The sequence below is a fragment of the Acinonyx jubatus genome, chromosome A1 (genome assembly GCF_027475565.1).
Source record: "Acinonyx jubatus isolate Ajub_Pintada_27869175 chromosome A1, VMU_Ajub_asm_v1.0, whole genome shotgun sequence".
Classification (NCBI taxonomy): Eukaryota; Metazoa; Chordata; class Mammalia; order Carnivora; family Felidae; genus Acinonyx; species Acinonyx jubatus.
The window spans coordinates 610766-634327 of record NC_069380.1 but is presented as its reverse complement, the minus strand read 5'-3'; the positions used below and the strand labels follow the sequence as shown (position 1 = coordinate 634327).

Genomic DNA, 23562 nt, shown 5'->3' with positions numbered 1-23562 from the left:
TACTCTGGATGGGATGCTAGGAAGCACTGTAGCTGTAAGGTGATGTAAGGGGAGCCAGGTAGAGAAGGGAGCACAGAGATGGGAAGAAGCTGGCCCCTGATGATAATGCTACCTTTGAGCGACTGGACCAGCAGTCACCCTACAGCTGGCTTCCTGTTATACAGGGGGGTAAGTATCCTCATTGTTCAAGGCAATTACAGCTTTCTGTTTCTTTTACAAACACAATCCCAACTCATCTCCTTGAGATAGGGAAACTGAAGGACTCCATAAAAATCTGCTTTTTACTCCTTTTCCTGCTTCTATTCTTGTTAGGACCCCACTTTACACACAGGTCAGAATGCAAATAGTGCATGTCCTCCTTGTATGGGACCAGGAGTTAAGGATTTCTGTAGAAGAGATAATACCTAAGGAAGGACCAGGTGAGAAGACCCGAGAAGCCAGTATATGCGCATTCCAGATCACCACAGTTACATATCTCACACAACCCTCCTGGCTCCAAGGAACATCACCTAAGCCCTCACTTTGTTTTGAGCAGTTCCTGCATGCCTGAGAGCACATGTACACCAGACCACGACCCTCCACAGAAACCCCAGACCTCAGGCAAAGATAAGATTCCCTCTCCCAGACACTGCCTGTACCTGCACTCTCTCTCCCTTCAGTAACCTCTGCTTTCACCTCTCGCTGGCCCACCTTTGATTTCTATCCTGCAGTTTCTTTCTTTTTTAATTTTTTAAGATGTTTATCTTTGAGAGAGAGACAGAGACATGGAGATAAGTGGGGGAAGGGCAGAGAGAGAGGGAGACAGAATCAGAAGTAGGCTCCAGGCTCTGAGCTGCCAGCACAGAGCCTGATGCAGGGCTCGAATCCATGAACAGCGAGTTCATGACCTGAGCTGAAGTTGGCCGCTTAACTGACTGAGCCATCCAGGCACCCCATCAATCCCACTGATTTCTATCCTGTGAGCAGCCAGGAGGCCGCTCTGGGTCCTCTGGCCTGCCGGCATCATCCTAATGTAAAAAATTACTTTACCGTGCAGCAATTCTAAACCTATCTGCCTTTGTACTAGTATTCCAACACATTCATGTTTGGGAACATGGTTCAGATAACTTCCATAAGGATCCAAAGCATTCTAAAATGGCTCAGCATTTATTTTTGAGCCAACTTTTGTGATTCAGTGCTATCTTATTAATCAGATTTGAAAAGATTCTTCCCCAACATATTTTAAATTGAATTCTGTATTTCAGAGATTTACCTGGCAGAGGTCCTCTTTCTTAGCTAATAGTCTCAGGTTCACTTCTTCAGTTGCTGTGCCTCTGTGAGGTATTAATCTGTAGAACTCGGTCATCATATTTTGCAATTGTTCTTCTGTTTCTCCATTTTTCAGGGCTGCCTTTACTAGAAGGAGAACTCCCTCCGCCTTGCTCACCTTTAAGTGGACAACAATATACTCTTATTAAAACTGAATCTTTACAATCAAAGAGAAAGTGAAGGAACATGCATAAAAATACCTAAAATAGTTGTTAGATATGTCATAACTGTCAGTTTTCTACCGGACACCAGCCATAAAACAAATGCCACGTTTATGGGAGATGTATCTCAGCTGTGACAATAATGCCATGGGAAGGTTTCCAAAAATGGGCTCAGCTTAACTAAAGGAGAGAACCAGAGCCTTAAATATCTGTATCTGTGTATCTATATCTATACCCGCATCTACATCTGTATCTATAGCTACAACTGCATCCACAGCTATGTCTATATTCACAGACAGAGGAATTCTAACACAACCATAGGAGATGTGCTTTTCACACAAGAAATTTAGAAAGATTTTAGAAAGAAATTTAGAAATTTAGAAAGAATCAGAGTAAGAACAAAATTCAGCAGAATGTATTTCTAATTACACAAGTGCATTTTGAGCCTTGTGCCAGGAAACCTTTTTCTCCCTGAAATAAATTAGTTCAGTTCCACAGAAGAAGACTGTACTATTTTACTACGACAACGCAAATGTACCACTGGGAATACTGTCTTCACTTGCTCCTTCAATCATGTAAAATTAAGAAGAGTACCTTCTGGAAGCATGCTGTCTTTCTCTACAATAGTCACAAGTTCCAAGACTGTGAAGCAGTGACGGAAGCAGAATAGGGTCTGAGCATCCGACTGAGGACCAACAGCATCCCTGTCCCTCAGGCCTGCCACAAACCTTGGGACCTAGGAGAGCGGGCCTCCTACAGAGCTGGCACCAAAAAGCCTGCTTGGAGCAGTTCTTGGGTCTGACATTTGAGAGACAGGGACATCTAGTTTTCCCGGAAGCTTGTTTTCCTCTCAGCACTCTCCACATTCCCTTTCTCCAAGGTACGAAAAAGCATGTCAGGAACGCATCCAGAACAACCAGACCGGTGCGCAAACACACGTGCTATCATTCAAGCTAGTGAGCCAGAAAGCGGGTCTGTCACGATAGAGGTTTGCTTGGAGGATGCACGTGACTCACGTCGTTGAGACTAATCCTGTTCGCAGGCTTGAGAAGTGTGTGCTCCAGGTGGCCGAGAGCTTCCGCCCAGACCATCTCCACCAAATCGCTCACCTCTTTGCTCAGAGTGCTTGAATTCATTACCTCCTCCAAAAGCAACTGCAACAACAAAATTTGAAAAACCAACAAGAAGTTTCGTAAGTGGACTGATTTAAAACCAAGAGAGAAGAAATCATTAATTTCAGCCAGGCAAAGAGTCACAGGCAGTCAAGTGACTGATAACTTTGAGCTTCCACTTCCTCCCTACACTCTCCTCATTTCCCCTTCTCTCTTTTACTCCCACTCTATGTTTCCTTTTGACTCCTCCTTCACTTTATCAGCTCGAGGCCTGCCAGTGGCATCAAAGGTTAAGCAGCATGAAGGGTTAAGGACCCCTGAGTCCTGGCCCAGGTTGTTATCAAATTTTTTGAAAGCCATGAGGGTTTGTTGCTGAAGCAAGCAGGAAGTTTCATGGCTTATCCTGGAACTCACTCCCCACCGGCTGCCCTGCCATGCATTTTTGTGAGTTTACCTTTCCTGTTCTTAACTCCCACTCTTCCCTCCTGCCAAGTTTTTACTTGTCACAAAGAAAACACTTCTATTCAACATAGTCAGTCACAAAAACTAAACACATGAGTCAGTCTTACCGCCTGCAGTTTTTCAGATGCCAACTGGGTTGCTTCGGGTGTAAGATATTCCCTTAGCAGAAACCCTTGTTTCTTCAGTTCTTCAATGTAATTTTCATAGTGCTCCCTTGCATCTGCAGAGGTTTTCTTTACAGAGAAGTGTCTTCTAGTCTGTGAATCATAGCGTGGAGCAAAATGTCAGGATGCGAGGATGTACTAACTTATTTACATACGGGTCTTTACCGAACGCCTCCTATGTACCACAGGGGAAAGCAAGGTAAATAGGCATTGGATCCCTGCCATGAAAAAGTTTATTAACTATTTTCAAAGAATTACTTAAATCTTCAGTCCTTCACAAAACAGCCTAAAACCTGAAAGGGAGAAAAGCTTGAGCAGGCCCAACATGCAGAAGAGGCACATTTGATTCACTGGAGAGTCACTCAAACGTCTGTTCAGAGACTACACATTCTTAATTTACATACTATTCTAATTAGGTTTGAAATCTGGCTTTCAAGCTTTTTGGAAATGGGAAAAATAAATCAGGGGAAGGGAGGAAAAGAAAAATAGCTCAGAAATGAGGTACTGTTAGGGACAAGCACACCGTCAAAATGAAATGATACTACCACAGCAAGGAGAAAGGCAGAAAGCTCTCAGGTCACGCAAATAACGTTGAGGGAGTGGAACAAGGCATCCTGTGGATAGACGCAAACTGTCTCCCTCATTCCAACCTGCCCATGGATGTGGCATTCTTCTGCTTTTCCTGGAAATCCGTGCTGCTGTAGTGAGCAGTTATCCCAAAGTCATTAACCTCAGAGGACGGGGGAGGTCTTGCCCATGGGTGTCAGTTTGGGTGTCAGCCAAGCCTCTGGCTCTGGAGTGTGCCGCCCCAGGAAGAAGCCAGGCTACTCATGACACTGCTCAACTGCCCTCCCGCACTGGTGGCCACAGGACACCTCTGAAACTTAAAGAGCATACCATGTTCAAGTTACTCCATTTGAGAAGGCAGAGTTTAACACAATTTTGGAAGGTTTCCATCAAATTGGCTTTTTATGAGAGGGGCAAACTAGAAAAGCCTCTTCTGCAGGACAGCTCTTTCACAGTTGGTGAGGATAATTTCTATCAAAGTGAACACACTCACCGGAGGAGCACTCTACTTGTGTTCTCAGACTCACGCCTGCTAAGGGCGGAAGGCACTCAGGAAGGGCTCTTGAGATAGTAAGCAGGAGGGGACACAGTGGCTGATGCAGCCTTATAGTTTTCAGTAAAGAAAACCAGTGACAACACACTCTATCATGGTTTTCAACTCGATGTTTCCTTACTTTTTACCACACAACTAAATCCTCCACAAAGTAGAGCACATGTCTTTGGGTAAAAAGTTAAGAAAACCCCTTCTCCTCCTTGGACACATTCGACTTGGATTAACTTTTTATATTTGTTCCTGTGGAAAGCTGGTAAGGGTGGGACGCTGTAATATCAGGCAAAATTGCTTAGGTAATAGTGACCTCTCATTAATAAATTGCATCAGGACCAGGAGTTCAATGAATGAAACTTAAATGGTGGGTGGGAAACCTAAGCCTTGGGCTTCCCTGAGGGCAGTGATGCAAGCGATGGGCATCTCCCTTCAAGACATCTCCAACCTAGGCCTATGTTACAACAGGTATGGGCTACTGTGGGTGACTTTCTACGTCAGGTAGATCGTGCCTCCTCCTGATGTGAGTCTCCCTCCTGGCACCACAGCTGGCACCTCCAGCGGGGGCAAAGCCAGAAGCATCCAGAGCCTGAGTAACATGCTGCGAGGACCACTCCCCCTGAAGAGGGTCTGTGTGCCCTGTGGGTGCTGTGCTTCCTGCCTGTAAGTCTGTCTAAACGGAAGACACCCTGACGGTGGGGCAGCATTTGCTTTGAACTTTAGGTATCAGTTCTGAATTTATTTTTGTGCCATAATAGTTTCAGATGGGAACCATGCCCTTGACTTGACAGTGACCTAATGCAAAGGTCTCGGGCTCTGCAAAGGCTTCCTGGTTGTTTGTGAGCCTACAATACTTTACATTTCAGTATCAGTTCTGTCCCAGTGGGTTCTGTCCCAGTTCTGTCCCAGAGGGTTACAATCATGAATCTTCCCTGGTGGTGATCTACCTCTGAGGGGCAGGGTTTGAAGTAATTTAAAAAAATTTTTTTAATGTTTATTTATTTTTAAGAGAGAGAGAGAGAGAGAGAGAGAGAGAGAGAGAGAGAATGCAAAAGGGGGAGGGGCAGAGAGAGAGAGAGGGAGACACAGAAGGAAGCAGGCTGCAGGGTTGGAGCTGTCAGCACAGAGCCTGAGGCGGGGCTTGAACTCGTGTACTGCCAGATCATGACTTGAGCTGAAGTCAGACTCCTCACCGACGGAGCCACCCATGAGCCCCTAAGTCATTTTTATCTTTGGCTTCTGGTAGATCACTTGGTACTCAGCAGGTACTTAAAGTGTGTGAATGGGTGGTTTTTAGCAGTGTGTGCGTTAGGAAAGTTCCCCTAAGTGCTTCGACACAGGGGCAGGAAGCCCACGTGCCCTGCACCCGCTGAATATTCCCCTATTGACATTGAAGAACCCCGTGCGGCTCTAGTCAAGGTGCCGCTCTCACCCCCTTTCCTTCACCTGCTACATTGCAACGGAGAACACGGCTCAACTTTTCAAAACCATTTACCAGGTAAAAAGAAAAAGGGTAACAGATTGGCCGGTACCTTGACCAATGTTAAGGAAACTAGTTATGAACGAGGGTGGATAAACACATACGAATCAATATAAAGATCGATACCTTGACGCCGGTGGCCGAGAGGAAGTGTGCGGATATCAGGAAGGCGGCGTCCCCGGGCTCCTCCCGGGAGCACTACAGTTCCACCACCGCCACTGCCTTACCACCCTCCGCCCCAACCTGGAAAATAGGTCGTGTGTCCATTAAATAACAAGCCGCACGCACCATTTAAAATGTAGATTATAAAGCCAATACAAGTTCACGCGAGATACAATTCGGAAAATACACAAAGTATGAAGAAAAAATAAAAATTACCAGAAAGCACACTACAGATATAATTACTATTAATATTTTGGTATATCTCCTGCCTGTATTTTTACTACAGATCTATCTGTATGTGTTTAAACTATACCACTTTTTATATTTTCTCCATCACAGAAGGAATGTTGTTTTCAAGTTACATTTCATTAAAATATCTAAAAAATACAAATGGGGCATCATTTTGAATGCGAGGGTTTTCATTTACACGACATTGGAGAAAGAATTATCTCCTTATCTTTTTAATGAGTGGTAACGGAAATTCAACATAATGTAAATAGTGTCAAATCTACTCTTAAAATACAAGAAGCCATTAATAAACACGGAAGAAGTCCTTTATTTTTAAAGTCCCATCAATATTTTGTACTGTTTATATTTTATTGTGAGCAGGTATTACTTTTATAATAAAAACACTAAGAGGTTAAATGTTACATTTTAAATATAAAATTTTTTTTGACTATTAAAAATCAACTCATCTATTAAATATTTATTCAGGATATGCACAATTTTCCAAAACAATGAGAAAATTATCAAACAGGAAAAGTAATCAGAAGACATTCGGGGGTATTTTTTCAACTACAAATCAGGCTCTTACTTTTTCCAAGGTGTTATATTTTGCAACTTCGAAATCTTGTGGAAAATGAGGAATTTCAGCATTCTCTGTATAAGACCTGAAATTTGTATAAGAAAAATGAAACACTACAATGGACTTTTAAACTAAGGAGCCTTTTCATAAAATTTTTCTTGGATGTCTCCTAATTCCATACAAAATACATTTTAAGTCCCTAATGCCTCCTTAGATATTCTGAAAATGGTTAGAAAGTCTTATGGAATGAGCTGGATTCCTCCTGCGTGTAACTTTAGAGTTCTCATGCCAAATACTGAGCGTCTGCATCAGAAGGTGGGCGTCCTGAAGCAGAGGCAGGGCATAAGAGAAGCAGGCCAGCGCACTGGAGAGAGCACCAATCCTGCATCCTCTTGGGTTCTGACCCTTAGAAACCAATCACTTAGGCTCACACCAGAGATTGTCTGGACTACAGTCAACAGCCCTTTGAAATAGAAGTGTCAGACTTCTCATAATCTGTACTTTGATCTTTGGTATTTGCTCTCTCTTTTAACACTACGGCTAACAAATAAAATGAGGCTAAACGTGACCCTTAACTGACATTACAGTTTGGGGTATGCTGGAAGAAGCTGCACATGGTCCATTTGCAGAAGGCTGTCATTTCCAGTTTTTGACACATTAGGTAGGGAGTAAGGGACTGTCTCTACTCTAAAGGCTTCTCTGTAAGGTAGCAGGGTGAGCAGACTGCCCAAACCTTTTCTTTTTTCAAATCAATCCAACTATCGTGTCCAATCTTGTATAATACTAAGATGGAAATAATTATCACTCTACTAGTTGAAGTAAAAAGTCTTAAATAAATAAAAGCCTAGAATTAGAGAAGCAAGATAAACAAAAATACTACAAGAAACGTGAGGTACTAATAGTATTTTAAAACTGTGTTTGAGGTTTACAAAATACTTTGCAAAACTGGAGAGTCTTAATGATCAGAAGTAGATTACTCTGTGAGTTCCACAACGTTTTCCTTCTCAGTGGAGTTGTCCTGGGACAGATCATCTGTTGTCATTTCTAAGAGAAAACAAATAAAACACTTGTTTGCTACTCAAAGATTTATTAAAATTATCAACAATAAAGCCTGGAATTGTTAAGATTCTTGAGTATAGGTAATATTTACCATGCTACTATCTTTTTTAAAGATGTCCTCAAATTAGCTATAGAAATTGGTGATCTAAGGACAGAGAAGGTGGGACAAAAAGATTAAAGACAAAAGATGGTGAGAATACATTATAATTCTCTTTTAACAGGCATGTGAGGACAATTGTAATAAAATCTGTATTATGTGAAACTCATTGATAGATATACAATTTCAAATAGCATTTTTCTCTTCTGAAGATTATGGTGAGGATAGTTATGAAATGCATTTCTTTCTTCTTTTTGAGAGAGAGAGCATGTACATGCAAGTGGGGGAGGGGTAGGCAGAGAGAGAGAGAGAGAGAGAGAGGGAGAGAATCTCAAGCAGGCTCCATGCCCAGCAGAGTCCAAGGGTTCAATCCCACAATCTTGGGATCATGACCTGAGCCAAATTCAAGAGTCAGACACTTAACCAACTAAGCCACACAGGTGCCCCATGAAATGCATTTCTTTTTTTTCCTTTTTAAATTTTTTTGTGTTTTATTTTATATTTGAGATAGATAGAGAGAGAGAGAGAGACAGAGCACGAGTAGGGGAGAGGCAGAGAGATGGAGACAGAATCTGAAGCAAGCTCTAAGCTCCCAGCTCTCAGCTGTCAGCACAGAGCCCAATGCGGGGCTCGAACTCATGAGCAGTGAAATCATGACCTGAACCCAAGTCTGGCGCTTAACTGACTGAGCCACCCAGGTGCCCCAACATGAAATGCATTTCTAATATGCTGCAGGATCAGAGTGGTTCCCCAGTGCCATCATGTCACAAATGAAGGAACTGGGATGTTTTAGTTTAAAGGAGGGAAATTCGAGGGCTCCTATGTGAAGCCAAGCAATTTTTGCTTCATGTTTTTCTTATAAAAGAATCATAACACTGTCTATGGCATTATGATACATAGGGAATAACTTCTTTTATAAAAGGATTTCTTTCCAGTTTTAATTATGCTACCAAGGGGTGCCTGGTGGCTCAGTCGATTAAGCATCCGACTCTTGATTTTGGCTTGGCTCATGATCCCAGGGTGGTGAGATCGAGCAACATGTTGGGCTCCATGCTGGGGTGTGGAGCTGCTTGAGATTCTCTCTCTCTCTCTCTCTCTCTCTCTCTCTCTGCCCCTTTTCCCCGCTTGCATGCTATCTCTAAAATAAAACAATACGTATATGTGTGTGTGTATATATATATATATATATATGCTATCAAGATATCAAAAGGCGTCAATGTAGTTATAGTAATTCCAAATCCGAGGGTATTATTCTGGATGTTGAAAAACATTTTCAATGTAAAAGGAGTTTACTATTCTTTTTTTTTTTTAATGTTAATTTATTTTTGAGAAAGAGAGAGAGACAGAGTGCAAGCAGGGGAGGAGCAGAGAGAGAGGGAGACACAATCTGAAGCAGGATCCAGGCTCTGAGCTGTCAGCACAGAGCCTGATGGGGGGCTCGAACTCACAAACCATGAGATCATGACCTGAGCTGAAGTCAGATGCTTAACCAACTGAACCACCCAGGCACCCCTGAAGGAGTTTACCATTCTGCCTATTTTGTTTTAGCTACCATTTCCTGAGAGCAAGAAAGTCTGATGACAGCATTTCTGGACAATCATTTGTCTAAAGAGGCTGCACCATACCAAACATTTAGATTTCTAAAATTCTCATAAATAATACAATTTATATACACAATATGGTACCTAACATATATCATGTGCTTACTATAAATTATTATTTATCAGAACTGCTTGACTTTTGATGTGTCTCATGAAGACTGCATTTCTCTATGTCCAAAGGCTTGCTCTTGGCCAGATTCCAAAATAAAATCTGGTCTATAAAGGAGATATGTTTCCTTTGGAGAGATCATCTTTTGGAAAGAACTTATTTAGCAAAATGCTAATCATAAAATTTCCAGTCATAATTTTTTAAACACAAAGTTTCTTCCCCTTCCCAGATAAAATTACACATCAAGTTTTCTGAGATTATCAGTGTTTTTGTAGTCTTTTTGAATCTGATCACATTAGATTGGATATTAAGAAATTTATTCCTATTGCTAAAGTAGTCTTTTGTCCACTATTTGCCTATATTCTGAGATAAGAAGTTTAATTATTTTTGTCATATTTCTTTTTTTTTAAAGTTTATTTATTTTGAGAGAGAGAGTGCACACATGTGTATGCGTGCAGGGGAAGGGCAGAGAGAGACAGTGAGGGGGAATCCAAAGCAGGCTCTGCTCTGTCAGCACAGAGCCCAACACGGGCCTCAATCTCATGAACTGTAAGATCATGACCTGAACCCAAATCAAGAGTCCGATGCTTAACTGACTGAGCCACCCGGGCACCCCTATTTTTGTAATATTTTTGGACAATCCTTTGACTATACTATCTTGGACAAACCAAAATGTTTATTATAGCACCTATAATATATTAAGTACTTGATATAAAATACTTACCAGAACTGCTTGCCTTTTGACAAGGAGGTGGTGTGATGTCTGGTGACTTATTAGGATCATAATTCGTTACGTCCAAGAGTCTCCTTTCTTTGATAGATTCCCATATAAAATCTGGGTTTGTTATATGGATATGGTTCTTTCGGATAGAGTTCAGTTGATACTGGCTCAGAACATCAGCATTATCTAAGATTATATGTGTGCACTTAGAAAAAAAAAAGAACCAAATCATTATGTACTTGTAAAAATAATATCTAAATATATTACTTGTATCTGCAATTTTCACCCTTAAAGAATCTTGAAGATAATTTGTAGTAATCATTCTCAGCTTCCTAGAACCCTTATAAATAATATAAGTTTTAGTTACATAAAAGTTAAAAAAAAAATCAAGGTTTTTTTTTAATGTTTATTTTTGAGAGAGAGAGTGTGCACACAGGGGAGGGGCAGAGAGAGAGGGAGACAGAGGATCCAAAGCATATGCTGACAGTGCATGCAGGGCTCGAACTCATGAACCGTGAGATCAGTACTTGAGCCAAAGTCAGACACTTAACCAACTGAGCCACCCAGGTGCCCCCAAAATCAACAGGTTATTTTGAAAAAATTTTTAATGTTTTACTTATATTTGAGACAGAAAGAGAGAGTGACAGAGAGCAAGCAGGGGAGGGGCAGAGAGAGATGGAGACAGAATCTGAAGCAAGTTCCAGGCTCTGAGCTGTCTGCACAGAGCCTGACCCAGGGCTCGAATTAATGAGCCGTGAGACCACCACCTGAGCCAAAGTCAGACACTTAACTGACTGAGCCACCCAGGTGCCCCCACAGTTTTTAAAGAGTATGGATTTGGGGTGCCTGAGTGGTCTGAGTCTGAGTGTCTGAGTGAGCATTCCACTCTTGATTTCAGCTCAGATCATGATACCAGGGTCATGGGATCAAGCCCTGCATTGGACTCCATGCTGAGCGTGGAGCTTGCTTAAGATTCTTTCTCTCCCTCTGCCCCTCTCCCTTGCTAGCGCTTGCTCTCTCTCACTCTCTCTCTACAATAAAAACATAAAATTAAAATTAAAGTAAATAATAATAAAAAATAAAAAATGTAAAAAATAAAGAGTACGGATATGAATGTACCACAATGGATTAACCAACCCTAGGGGTTATTTCCAAATTTTCACTCCTCTAAACAAAGCTGTGCTGAATATCTTCTTGTACACTTGTTTAATTATTTTCTTAAGAGTAGAATGGCAGATTCAAAAGGTATTCATTATTTATTTAATTTGCTAACTTGTAATTTTATTTTTATTTTTTTAACTTTATTTTTTTTAACTTTTAAAAAATGTTATTTTAGAGAGAAAGTATGAGCAGGGAAGAGGGGTAAAGGGGGGAAGAGGGAGGGAGGGGAGAGAGAGAGAGAGAGAGAGGGAGAGAGAATCTCAAGTAGGCTCCATGCTGAATAAGAAGCCTGACACAGGACTCAATCCCATGACCCTGGGATCATTACCTGAGCTGAAATCAAGAGTTGGATGCTCAACCAACTGAGCCAGTCAGGTGCCCCTTTAAGTTGTAATTTTATTAATTTATTTTGCAATAAAGAGTATATGTACATTGTAGAAAATCTAAAAAAAGTACAGTAGTAATAATAATAATAAATTAACATATTCCCCACCATTGTTCCCAGTTACTCTCCCCAGCGGCACCTATTGTAACTTCTGGAGTATCCTTCCAGAGCTATTGTACACATAGGCAACACACACGTAAGCACACAGCCCTGTGTTTAGCCACAAATGGCAGCACCCTAAACATGCTGCTCTGAATGTGCTTTTCCACTTGGCGATTTATCTTGGAGCTCATTCCTCAACAATACATACCCAGCTGTCTCCTTGGTTATAATACCTGGTAAGCACATTTCAAAAATGTATGTACATTGACAACATAACTTTCAAAAAGGTTGCACTCAAAGTATGTGGGAAATTCCAAATAAGGAGAGACCATGATGCTATTCTTTATTCTTTACCCAGAAGATAAACTGAGAAGGTGTAACAGTCATGAATCATCCATCCACCCAAAAAAATGGTGAGACAAGCAAGTGAGGGAAGCTGTATAAGGAAAGTTATGCAGTTCTGCTTAAACTGGAGGTAAATAGAGACATTCCGTTTCTGATAACCACAGGCAAACTACTTAAGTGCCAGAAAGCACCTAGCATCCCACTGGCGTTGAACATACTTCATAGAAAAACCACATTCGCTGGCAGCAAGCCCCGGGGATCTGGTTCAGGAAGGGGCCGGCTGAAGTCACCCATCAGTTCAGCAACACAGGAAGGAGCAACAGACAGGGGCAAGCCTGGCGTTTGGAAGCCTGGGATCCAATGACTTCAGACGTTAATTTCATTATGATGAAGTGTTTAAAAAAGAAGAGGTTAGCCTTAATCATTTTTAAGATTTCATCCAGCTGCCAAAATTCTATATTTAAACTGTCAGGCCTACAATTCATTTCAAAAGAGGGAAGCTCCCTTCAGCTTTTAAATAAACAAAACAAGCAATACAAGCTGTATCACAAAGATCAGTCTGCAATGCATGTTTTCCTCTCTGTCCCTTACAGGTCACACCGTACAGGTGACACTCCAGGGTTGACAGACTGGTGAGTGATTACACAGAGAGCTCTTTTCTCTAATGTTTACTTATTTATTTTGGGAGAGAGAAAGCATGCACTCACATGGGGGGGGGGGGGCAGGGAGAGAGAGAGAGACAGAGAGAGACAGAGAGAGACAGAGAGAGAGAATCCCAAACAGGCTCCGTGCCGTCAGCGCAGAGCCCAACGCAGGGCTCTACTTCACAAAACATTAGATCATGACCTGAGCCAAAATCAAGAGTCAGGCACTTAACCAACTGAGCCACCTGGGTGCCCCTGGATAGAGGGCTTTTTGCAGAACGCTGTACCCCATAACTTTTCTCCTTTGAGAATAGATTTGGCTGGTCTGAAATTATTTCTATTTATATCTTTGGTTATGCTCTAGTATCCTCAGATTCACAGGGCATGTAGGATTTCCCTACAGCTCACAGCAATGGAGAGAAGGTGGGATGATGGTCTTCCCTCCTCTGCCTTTCTCCAGTCCACTTCCCTGTTGGCAATGTCACAATTTCACCTGCTTTAGGCGACTTTCTCCTGCTGCCAATTTTCTCTGCTTACTCTTCTAACCATGACCTGCTCTCCCTTTTTAAAAAATGTCTTAATCTTACTACTTTAAGATAAGCTCTACCTCCAATGTGGAGCTTGAGCTCAAGACCCCGAGTCAAGAGTCACATGCTCTACCCACTGAGCTATCCTGGCTCCCCAACCTACCCTCCCTTAATGCACAGTGTTTACCACACAGTTCTTACAAAATCTGCAAATACCTGAGGATTTAATAAAAAGGAAAATTTTCCACCATTCTCCTTAATGTCATTTTGTAGCTTTTTCTTCTGTTGACGAGGTAAGTGCTTGACTTTCAAACAGAAGGTACAATTTGCAAAGATCCCCACAGTCATCCTGTAGGAAAAAAAAGTTTCAAGTCATTTGAAGGATAGTTTTAAAGGATTCTCTTCTCAGTGAATACAACTGACTGAATCTAGAATTGCTCTAGAATACACTGTGAATACAACAGTGAAGGATAGTTTTAAAGGATTCTCTTCTCAGTGAATACAACTGACTGAATCTAGAATTGCTCTACATGCAAACTGTGGGAAGCTGGGCATTTTAAAAAGGCATTGCAATCACGTTTAACCACAAAAATTGGACAATCGTCAAACCTGCAATAAGTATATTAGTTTTAGAATCATTTCTAGTTTTTACGTCTGATATTATGACACCCGAAATACATTGGTATAGGTGCATAATATATAGCTAAATGAAAACGTACAGATTTTAGTTATAGATCAAGTGTGTGGTTTAAGAATATAGAAGCACTTATTTCTAAATTAAAAATACTATGTGATAATGAAACCATGGATATTTATATATAATTCTATAAAATCAAAGAGACCCATTAGTTATGTCGGTTTCCGTTAAGTCATTCTGGAGAAAAATTGAGCAATTAGTAACAAACATATACAATTTATGTTTAAAGGGAAAGATATCTGTATGTTAATTCAATTTCTTTTATTGTCACACTTTCCAAATTACATTAAAGATTACTCCTAAGAAAAATGAGCGTATTTTGATTTGAAAGAAATTTTATGGGTATTTAACAATAAACTAATAAATGGTGAGATACTGATTTAATTCACAGTAGCTATTTGTCAATTTTTTAAAACTGGAGTCATCTCTAACAGGTTCTCCCAAATAAGCTGATGTTTGGGGAAAGGGGCTCCCAGGTCTGACCTCCGAGTGAGGCCGATAGTTGGCGGGCTCTAGGACCACGGGACGCCGCCAGTCTCCCGGGGCGGCGCCTACGGGGGCCCAGCCTCCCGCCAGACCCAGAGCTCGGGGTTCCGGGTTTCTCCTTAAACTCCACCTCCCTCTCGAACGCCCAGTTCTCCTAGGCTGGAGTCCCCACTCCAGTCTCCTTCGATGAGCAGTGGTGCCCATTCCTCAAGGCCCTAAATGCTGCCTACGTGAGGGCCACCCCTCATTTGGGACAAAATGCCCACTGCCTCCCCCATGTGTGCGCTTCAGGCACCCAGACTTACCAAGTCCGCAACCTAGGCCTCCCCCCTGTTCCCCTCTAGGCAAGTGGATGCCGGGTGCTGCTGGCCCCTCAAGCCACTGGGTGCTACCCTTGATTTCTCCCTGTCTTACCCCCTTTGGCGATCAGCAGCTCCTTCTCACCACCCCTAAGCACAAGTGGAACCTATCCACTTTCCCCGTCTCCGTCTCTGTTGTCACCCTGGCCCATGCCCCCATCAGTGGAGTCCTGACTCCTCTCCCCACTTCTGCTCCTCTCTGCTTCTAATCTCCACGCTGTAACTGCAGAACTTTTTTTCTTAAAATTATGTTTCAAATGAAATTTAAATTTCTTACTATGGTTCAAGGCCTGGCCACTCTCCCCACAGCCTCCTCCTGGACCTCTCTCTCACTCTGCCCTGGCCACACTGGCTTTTTTCTCCAGGTTGGCAAAAACCCCAGGTTGGGTCCTCAGGGCCTTCACACATGCTGTTCCTTCTCCCTGGGACTCTTCTCCCTATCTCCACCCTACACTTGTGTATCCTACCCAGGACCTAGTAGTATCTGTCCAGTAAACGAACAAAGGGGGTTCAAATTTTTTTCTCATGACATCTGGTTAAACTGAAGTCCCTTGATCTAATTCTGCCCTTCCATAGCATTAATATTTACTTACTTTCTATGTGTTGATTGCCTTTTATGTTGAATTGGTTCATACTTGTCAGGGTTTGTAGATGGGAGAGCTGCTGATGGATACTGTGAAAGTTATCACACTATGTCATTCAGATTAATCTGTCTTGCTTTTAATCTCTGACAGTTAAAAAACAAACAAAACACTAAAACTCTCTAATGAATCTTTAAAAATTTTCAGAAAAGTCTCTATGTAATGCATCCTGCCACTGTTGGACAGGGAAGGCTGGGTGGGCGTGGCTGCTCGGATCCACCTCTCCAGATCTGTCCTGGGTGAGTTCTTAAGTCCTCTGACCTGGTCTTTAAAAAAATGTTTTGTTTTTTTTTTAATTTTTTTTTTTTAACGCTTATTTATTTTTGAGACAGAGAGAGACAGAGCATGGACGGGGGAGGGTCAGAGAGAGAGGGAGACACAGAATCCAAAACAGGCTCCAGGCTCTGAGTTGCCAGCACAGAGCCCGACGCAGGGCTTGAACTCACGGACCGCGAGATCATAACCTGAGCCGAAGTTGGACACTCGACCGACTGAGCCACCCAGGCACCCTCCCAAAAATGTTTTCTAATAGAAAGTCATTCGTGCTCATCTTAGAAAATGTGGAAAATTCAGAACTGCATAACAGCAAAATAATTTCAAAACATAGAGGTCATGTTAACAATTTCTTTTGCTTTTTCTTCCAGGTTTTTTTTCTACGTGTATGTACTGTAATTGACTATTTTATTATCAAAATTGACATCATACCATATTCACAATACTTATCTTGCATTATGGCAGCATTTTGTCATTAGCATTAAATCATTAAACATTCTTGGAAAACATTTTTAACAGAGACTATCTGAGATATGTATCATAAATGAACTATTTCTATATTGCTGGGCAAGTAAATTATTTCTAATTTTTGGCATCAAAACCAAAGCTAAAATGTATATCCCTATATGTAAATCTTTGTTTGCAACTCCCATGATTGTCTTAGAGAACAGACCTAAAATCCTAAACAATACTGAGAGTTCAAATAATTTTTATTTTTGTTAATTTATATTTAGCTTAAATTGTATTACTTTTCAGTTTTGCCTAAAGTTCCTAGGAAATTACTATGAATTTGTCTTTATAGAAATAACTTCTCCCCCAAAGTAGGTTAAACAGTACAAAGAAAAATAAAGAGCACATAAAGTGATGGAAATGTTCGAAGGTAGATTATGGTGATGATGCACAATTTGGTAACTTTATTAAAAATCTTTGAATCATGCAATTAAAATGGGTGAAATTAATGGTATATAACTTATATGTCTGTAAAGTTGTTTTAAAAAAGTACCTATGAGGGGCGCCTGGGTGGCTCAGTCGGTTGGGCATCCAACTTCGGCTCAGGTCATGATGTCACAGTCCGTCAGTCTGAGCCCTGCGTCAGGCTCTGTGCTGACAGCTCAGAGCCTGGAGCCTGCTTTGAATTCTGTGTCTCCCTCTCTCTCTGATCCTTCCCTGCTCATGCTCTGTCTCTCTGTGTCTCAAAAATGAATAAAAACATTAAAAAAAATTTTAAAGTACCTATGATCCCTCTATCGGGAAATAACTTCACTGTTGATATTTTGATATTTCTTTCAATATCTTTGATATTATTCTTTCCTGTATCAATATATTTTACAAATTATTTTTATAAAAATATATATTTGTGAATATTATTTATTGTATTTTATAGCGCCTCTTTTATCTAACTTAAAAAAATGTTTTTTAGATGTTTATTTTTGAAAGAGAGAGAGAGAGAGAGAGAGAGAGAGAGAGAGCCTGAGTGTATGGGCAGGCAAGGGGCAGAGAGAGAGGGAATCTGAAGCTAGCTCCAGGCTCTGAGCTGCCAGCACAGGGCCTGACACAGGGCTCAAACCTAGAACCGCGAGATCATTACCTGAGCCAAAGTCTAACGCTTAACTTACTGAGCCACCTTGTAATGAGAATTTGCCCATATCACTAAATATTCTTTGAAAATATTTGTAGTGGCTATGTGTAATTTAACTTTTCCCCAAGTCATCAGATATTTGGTTAGTGAAAATTATTCATTAGAAAATACACTTTGAAGAACATGTTTTAAACTTATTACATAGATATTTTTTAGCCTTTATTTTGGTGTAAAATGGACCTAACATAAAATCTACCATTTTAACCATTCTTAAGCGGACAGCTCAGTGGCATTAAGTACATTCACAATTTTGTGAAATCAAAGTATAAACAAACATTAAAAATTTTTTTTTAATGTTTATGTATTTTTGAGAGAGAGAGAGAGAGAGAGAGACAGAGCATGAGTGGGGGAGGAGCAGAAAGAGAGGGAGACACAGAATTCGAAGCAGGCTCCAGGCTCTGAGCTGCCAGCACAGAGCCCGAAGGGAACTCACACACTGTGAGATCATGACCTGAGCCAAAGTTGGACGCTCTACCGACTGAGCCACCCAGGCACCCCTAAACAAACATTTTATCAAACTCTGGCCCATTCTTAGCAGCTGCGGCCACACAGGAGGTAGAGAAACAGACTCTAAGTTCTATGCAATCTCAAATCAGGCCTTGACTTCTGTCTTCCTATAGATTGTATGTGGTGTCTCTCTGCAGTGTGTGGCCTCTCCTGGCTAGCAGCTCTCCCAAGAGACATGTGCCTCCAGTCTCTCCCTGCTTTCCAAGCTTTTCCTAAACAACAGTCAGCATCTCTGCATATTTTTACCCGGGCCTACTACATACATATGAGATCTCTGAGTGTCTTCCATCCATCAGGCCCTGTGTTAGGGACACAGGACTAGAGCATACATCCCCAGCAACTGATAAATTTCCTGAGCAACTCCTCCCAAATTCCAGCTACTCTACCCAAAAACCAGTGGTGCAGTTGGAAGCAAGAGGCTTACTGCCTTGCATTTTCGTGTCTTTACAAATGGCATTTCTTCCTCTTTGAAAGCTTCAGTATCTCCCTAGACAGTAGCTCTTTCTGGAACCCTTCTCCCTCTGACTTGCTGCCCTGCTCTGGCCCTCTCAACAACCCTACAGCCTGGCAGCTTTCATCACACATCTGTGGATAATCATTGGCTGTTCTCCACTCATCAATTTCTCCACGAGGATCAATGCTATTTGAGGGGCTGTGCCTTGTTTATCTTTATATCCCTAGAATGTAGCTCACTTTTGGTACACAGTAGGCATTCAATAAATGTCTGCTTACTAAAAAGTCTTTCATGCATCAATTAAAGCCTAGGATTATAGAAAAGCCTTCTATTTCTAATTATTTGCATATTTGGACCCACACTGCATCAATACCACACTCCCCTAGTGGGACTAATAAACCCCTAAAAAGCAAAGACCACCTACTTTGGTACTGCTTCTATTCCCATGGAATATTATATCTCTAAGCACACAGACAGAAGGTAATAAATGTTTACTGCATAAACGGTCAGGTCAAAGGTACCTTAAAAATCCACAACACACACATATTGAGAGTGAATCCTCCTTTTTCACAATACTGCACTTTAAATATTTTTATATTTATTGTCATTTTGCAATCCAGAATCGAAAGGCTGAACACTCAGCAAAGCCTTGTTATTCTAGAAGCTGACGTCTACCTACTCAGTCCTCTGGATGAGTCATTCGGCATTCCCTGCAGGAAGTATTTAACGGATTTCCAAGTTTTCAACTTTGATCTTCAACATAAACATTAAATACTTCTATCACGGTGTTCCTAATTATGAAGTCGGATTACATTCCCTGCTTATTCACCAAAATACTGTATTTTTATGAAGTTTCCTTTGATACCTAACTTGAAGAAGAAAGGCTGTCTGCATACTGGGAACAAGAAACGTTGAGTTCTACTGCGATCTGTTCATCCCCCCCCCCCGCCCCCCCCCAGCCGAGCCGGGACGCGTCCAGAGACCCCCCGCTCTGAGGGCCAGCTCCTCCTGGCGGCCCCACCTGTGTCCTGTCACCTGGGCCGGCGACTCGCACGAGAACACTCCAACCCCTCCCCCCCCGCCCCGGGGGGAGCGCGCAGCAGTAGCCAGGGCTGGGAAGACAACTGCGAAACCACGGTCAGCGGCGGCGTCGACACGACCACCTTCAGGCCTAGACTACAGGACCACCCGGAGGGCGGCGGGCCTGCGCCGGGCCGGGTCGGCCACCCAGGGGCGCCAACGCACCTGCCAGGGAATCCCGCCCACTCTGCACGCCCCCGGCTCCTGGTGCTCCCGGCTCCCGATGTCCCGGCAGCCGCCGTTCTCGGCTACCAGCGCTCCTGCCGGGATTGTTTCCGGATTCCGGATTCCCGGCTCCAGGCTCCGGCGCTGAACCGGGGTGCGGCAGCCAAGCCCAGCCAGTGAGAACGCTGCCGGAAGCCCGCCCTTGGCTGCCTCCCAAGGCCGCGCCCCCCCGAGGACCTAGGGCTCCTAGCCTGAAGATTGCGGGCGGTCGCCCAGGAGTGAGGCGTTGGGCTCGGGTAGGGTTTCTCTTCCTGGATCGGATTGAGGGTTCCGCGTTTTTTCAGTTTCATTTTTTGGTCAGGATTTGGCAGTGAGGGTAACTCCAAAGTTGCAGTTTGGTGAAAGTGGGTGGTTGGTGCTGCCATTTAACTGAGAAGTGAGAGTAATTACTGGGAACAGAAGAGAAGCAAATTTCGGGAGGGTGTGAGATTGGAGGAGCAAAAGGGTAAGATAATGAAACTTAGTTTAGGACTTCCTGAGTTTGAAGCTTGTGGTAGTGTTCTCACGTAGGTATAAATATATACCTGCCATTCCGGAGAAGTGGGGGCTGAGATTCATCGAGTAGGGGGTAAAATAATAGGAAAACAATAAAATTCACCAGCTACTGAATTAAATGAGAATAGAAAAGATGTAGAGAGGGTGTGGGTTTGAATCCAGACTCTACTATTTATTACTCGGGATTGCCAACAAGGTACTTTACTGGGACCTCCATTTCCTTTGTTTTTTGTAACGTTTCTTTATTTTGAGAGAGAGAGAGAGAGAGAGAGACAGAGAGAGTGCACATCCATACTTGTGTGCACAGGGGAGGGGCAGAGAGAGAATCCCAAGCAGGCTCCATGCTGTCAGCACAGAGCCCAACAAGAGGCTGGATCTCACAAACTGAGATCGTGATCTGAGCCAAAACCAACAGTCAGATGCTTAACTGACTGAACCACCCAGGCGCCCCATCATTACCTTACAGAGTGGTATATGAATCAGCTTAGGTGACATTAAGCAAAACTGGTATAGTAGGGAGTCCCAGGGTCCATCCCTCCCCAAGAACATTTTAAAAAACCAGACGAAAACTCAGAAACCACCTTATCTTAACCCAGACAATAGTCAAAAGTTGACAGCAAACAAGCAGGTGTGTAACCAGGAGAAAGGCGGAGGAAACAAGGTAGGAGGTTCTTACATGTTTTAACCCCTTCCGCTCCCTTTGCCAGCCCTCATTCCCAGTGTAGATAATCTGGTTCTGGAGGGAGCAGAGCAGAGCAGACTTTGTCCTAAGGAATTATGTTTGTCTGTTTTGACCTGTCTGGGGGTTCCGTGAAGGACTGATACAATGGGCTTGCCTTTGTTTCCCCTAACTCAGACTTTCTCAGGGCAGATAAATAGCTACTTCGGGCACTCACCTCCAAAACACTGAAAGGCAAGTGAGCAAACTTGCTGCATGGGACAACAAATCCCAACAAACAGTTAGTACAAAGTACAGACAGGCTGAAGGCCTGGGAGGAAAAGCATGAGAGGAACAGCCAGGAATGAGATTTCCTAGAGGAATAAGGGCTTTGAAAAGCTGTGTACACAGGTGCATCTAGAAAGCTCACACATGCCCAGGACTCATGCTCAGAAAAGACTTAAGAACACCATAAGTTTCTATTTCTGGCTGATCTTTAGGCTGCCTAATGCTGATGAGAGCGAAAGGCAAGCTGAGAGCAAAATGCAAACTGACTCCCCACAACCCCCCTCCTCCTTAAGGCGGATATCTGTAACAATTCCTCAAGCACTGGTGACTGCTTAAGAACAAAGGAAGGGGAGAAACAAATGGTCAGTTGGTCAAGATTGCAGTCATGCAGAATGTGAAACTCCACTATAGTTTGTAAATCTTAATGATTTACAAGAAAAAGTCTTTTTCCTTTAATTTTTTTCAGTGTTTATTTTTGAGAGAGAGAGAGTGGGCGTGGGGAAGGGGCAGAGAGAGAGACAGAATCCAAAGCAGGCTCCAGGCTATAAGCTGTCAGCACACAGCCCTACATGGAGCTTGAACTCATGAACTGGGAGATCAAGACCTGAGCCATAGTCGGACACTTAACTGACTGAGCCACCCAGGAGCCCCTTTTTTTTCTTTTTAAAATAGGTTTCATGCCCTGCGTGGAGCCCAATGCAGGGCATTAACTCAAAACCCTTAGATCAAAACCTGAACTGAGATCAAGAGTCAGACACTTAACTGACTGAGCCACCCTGGTGCCCAAAGAAAAACACAGTCAGATCTCCAGGAACCTATATTTCCTGGAGCCCTAATGTCACCTTCCCCTCCATAGGATAGAAAACGCATATAATCAGTCACTCCTCACAATCACAATGGAGATCTTTCTGCCCACAGTTTCTGTCCCCATGCTATAATAAAAACACCTTTTTGCACTGTAAAACATCTTTATTATTATTATTATTACTACTATTATTTGAGAGAGAGAGAAAGCACACTATTGGGGGACGGGGCAAAAGAAGAGAGAGAATCTTATGCAGGCTCCATGCTAAGCATGGAGCTGGACGCAGGGCCTGATCCCATGACCCTGGGATCGTGACCTGAGCTGAAATCAAGAGTCAGATGCTCAACGGACTGAGCCACCCAGGCACCCCTGCACCATAAAACATCTTAAGAATTCTTTCTTGACCATTGAGCTCCACCATCCAGCATCAGACACAAAATAAACCTTTTAGAATTTCTGGGGAAAAAAATAAATGTAAGTCAAAACTGGTTACAAGAGGGAAGCCTGGGTGTGTCAGTCGGTTAAGTGTCTGACTTTGGCTTGGGTCATGATCTCATGGCTTGTGAGTTTGAGCCCTGCATCGGGCTCTGTGTTGACAGCTCAGAGCCTGGAGCCTGCTTCAGATTCTGAGTCTCCCTCTCTCTGCCCCTCCCTTTCTCAAATATAAATAAACATTAAAAAATTGTTATAAGAAACAAAGGACATTATATATTAATAAATGAGTCAATACATTAAAAAATAGAACATTTATAAATATATACATTTCTAACAACAGAGCCCCAAAATATCTGAAGCAAACACTGATGAATTGAAGGGGGGAAATAAGATAGTTCTAAAATAATAGTTGAAGACTTCAATACCCAATTTCAGTATTTGATATAACTAGAAAGATTAATGAAGAAATAGACACTATAAACCAATAAGACCTAAAGGACAAATATACAGGGGCGCCTGGGTGGCTCAGTCGGTTGAGCGTCCAACTTCGGCTCAGGTCATGATCTCGTGGTTCGTGGGTTTGAGCCCCGCGTTGGGTTCTGTGCTGACAGCTCAGAGCCTGGAGCCTGCTTCCAATTCTGTGTCTCCCTCTCTCTCTCTACCCTTCCCCTGCTCATGCTCTGTCTCTCCTTCTCTGTGAAAAATAAATAAACATAAAAAAAATAAAAAAAGACAAATATAAAATACTTCATACAATAATTGCATAATACATATTCTTTTAAAAGAACACAAAACTAGGATAGACCATGTGTAAAGCTACAAAGCAATTTTTGGTAAATTTAAATAACTGAAATCATACAAAGTACTTTCTCTGACTTCAGTGGAATGAAGCTAGAAATTAGTAACAGAAAAAAAAAAACTGGAAAAATAGCAAATATGTGGAAATCAAACAAAACACACTTAACCTGTGGGTCAAAGAGGAAATCACAAGGGTAATTCGAAAA

The 23562-nt window shown here is 42.4% G+C and overlaps 1 protein-coding gene across 3 annotated transcripts in view; it reads right to left on the bottom strand.

Moving 5' to 3' along the window:
- Window positions 1–20111, bottom strand: part of PARP4 (poly(ADP-ribose) polymerase family member 4) — a 116443-nt gene extending 96332 nt beyond the window's left edge. Inside the window, exons 1-9 of one of the 3 annotated variants that reach the window (XM_053203715.1) lie at window positions 19818–20111; window positions 13733–13865; window positions 10356–10557; window positions 7702–7809; window positions 6775–6850; window positions 5925–6041; window positions 3151–3300; window positions 2486–2623; window positions 1253–1426 (exon numbers count right to left, since the gene is read on the bottom strand). In XM_053203715.1, the coding sequence (XP_053059690.1) occupies window positions 1253–1426; window positions 2486–2605 (294 nt within the window). In that variant the 5' untranslated portion in view covers window positions 2606–2623; window positions 3151–3300; window positions 5925–6041; ... (3 more) ...; window positions 13733–13865; window positions 19818–20111. The remainder of the gene's footprint in view (window positions 1–1252; window positions 1427–2485; window positions 2624–3150; window positions 3301–5924; window positions 6042–6774; window positions 6851–7701; window positions 7810–10355; window positions 10558–13732; window positions 13866–19817) is intronic. The other 2 variants (XM_027064474.2, XM_053203737.1) reach the window with 2 other exon arrangements.
- Between the last annotated feature and the right edge of the window lie 3451 nt (window positions 20112–23562).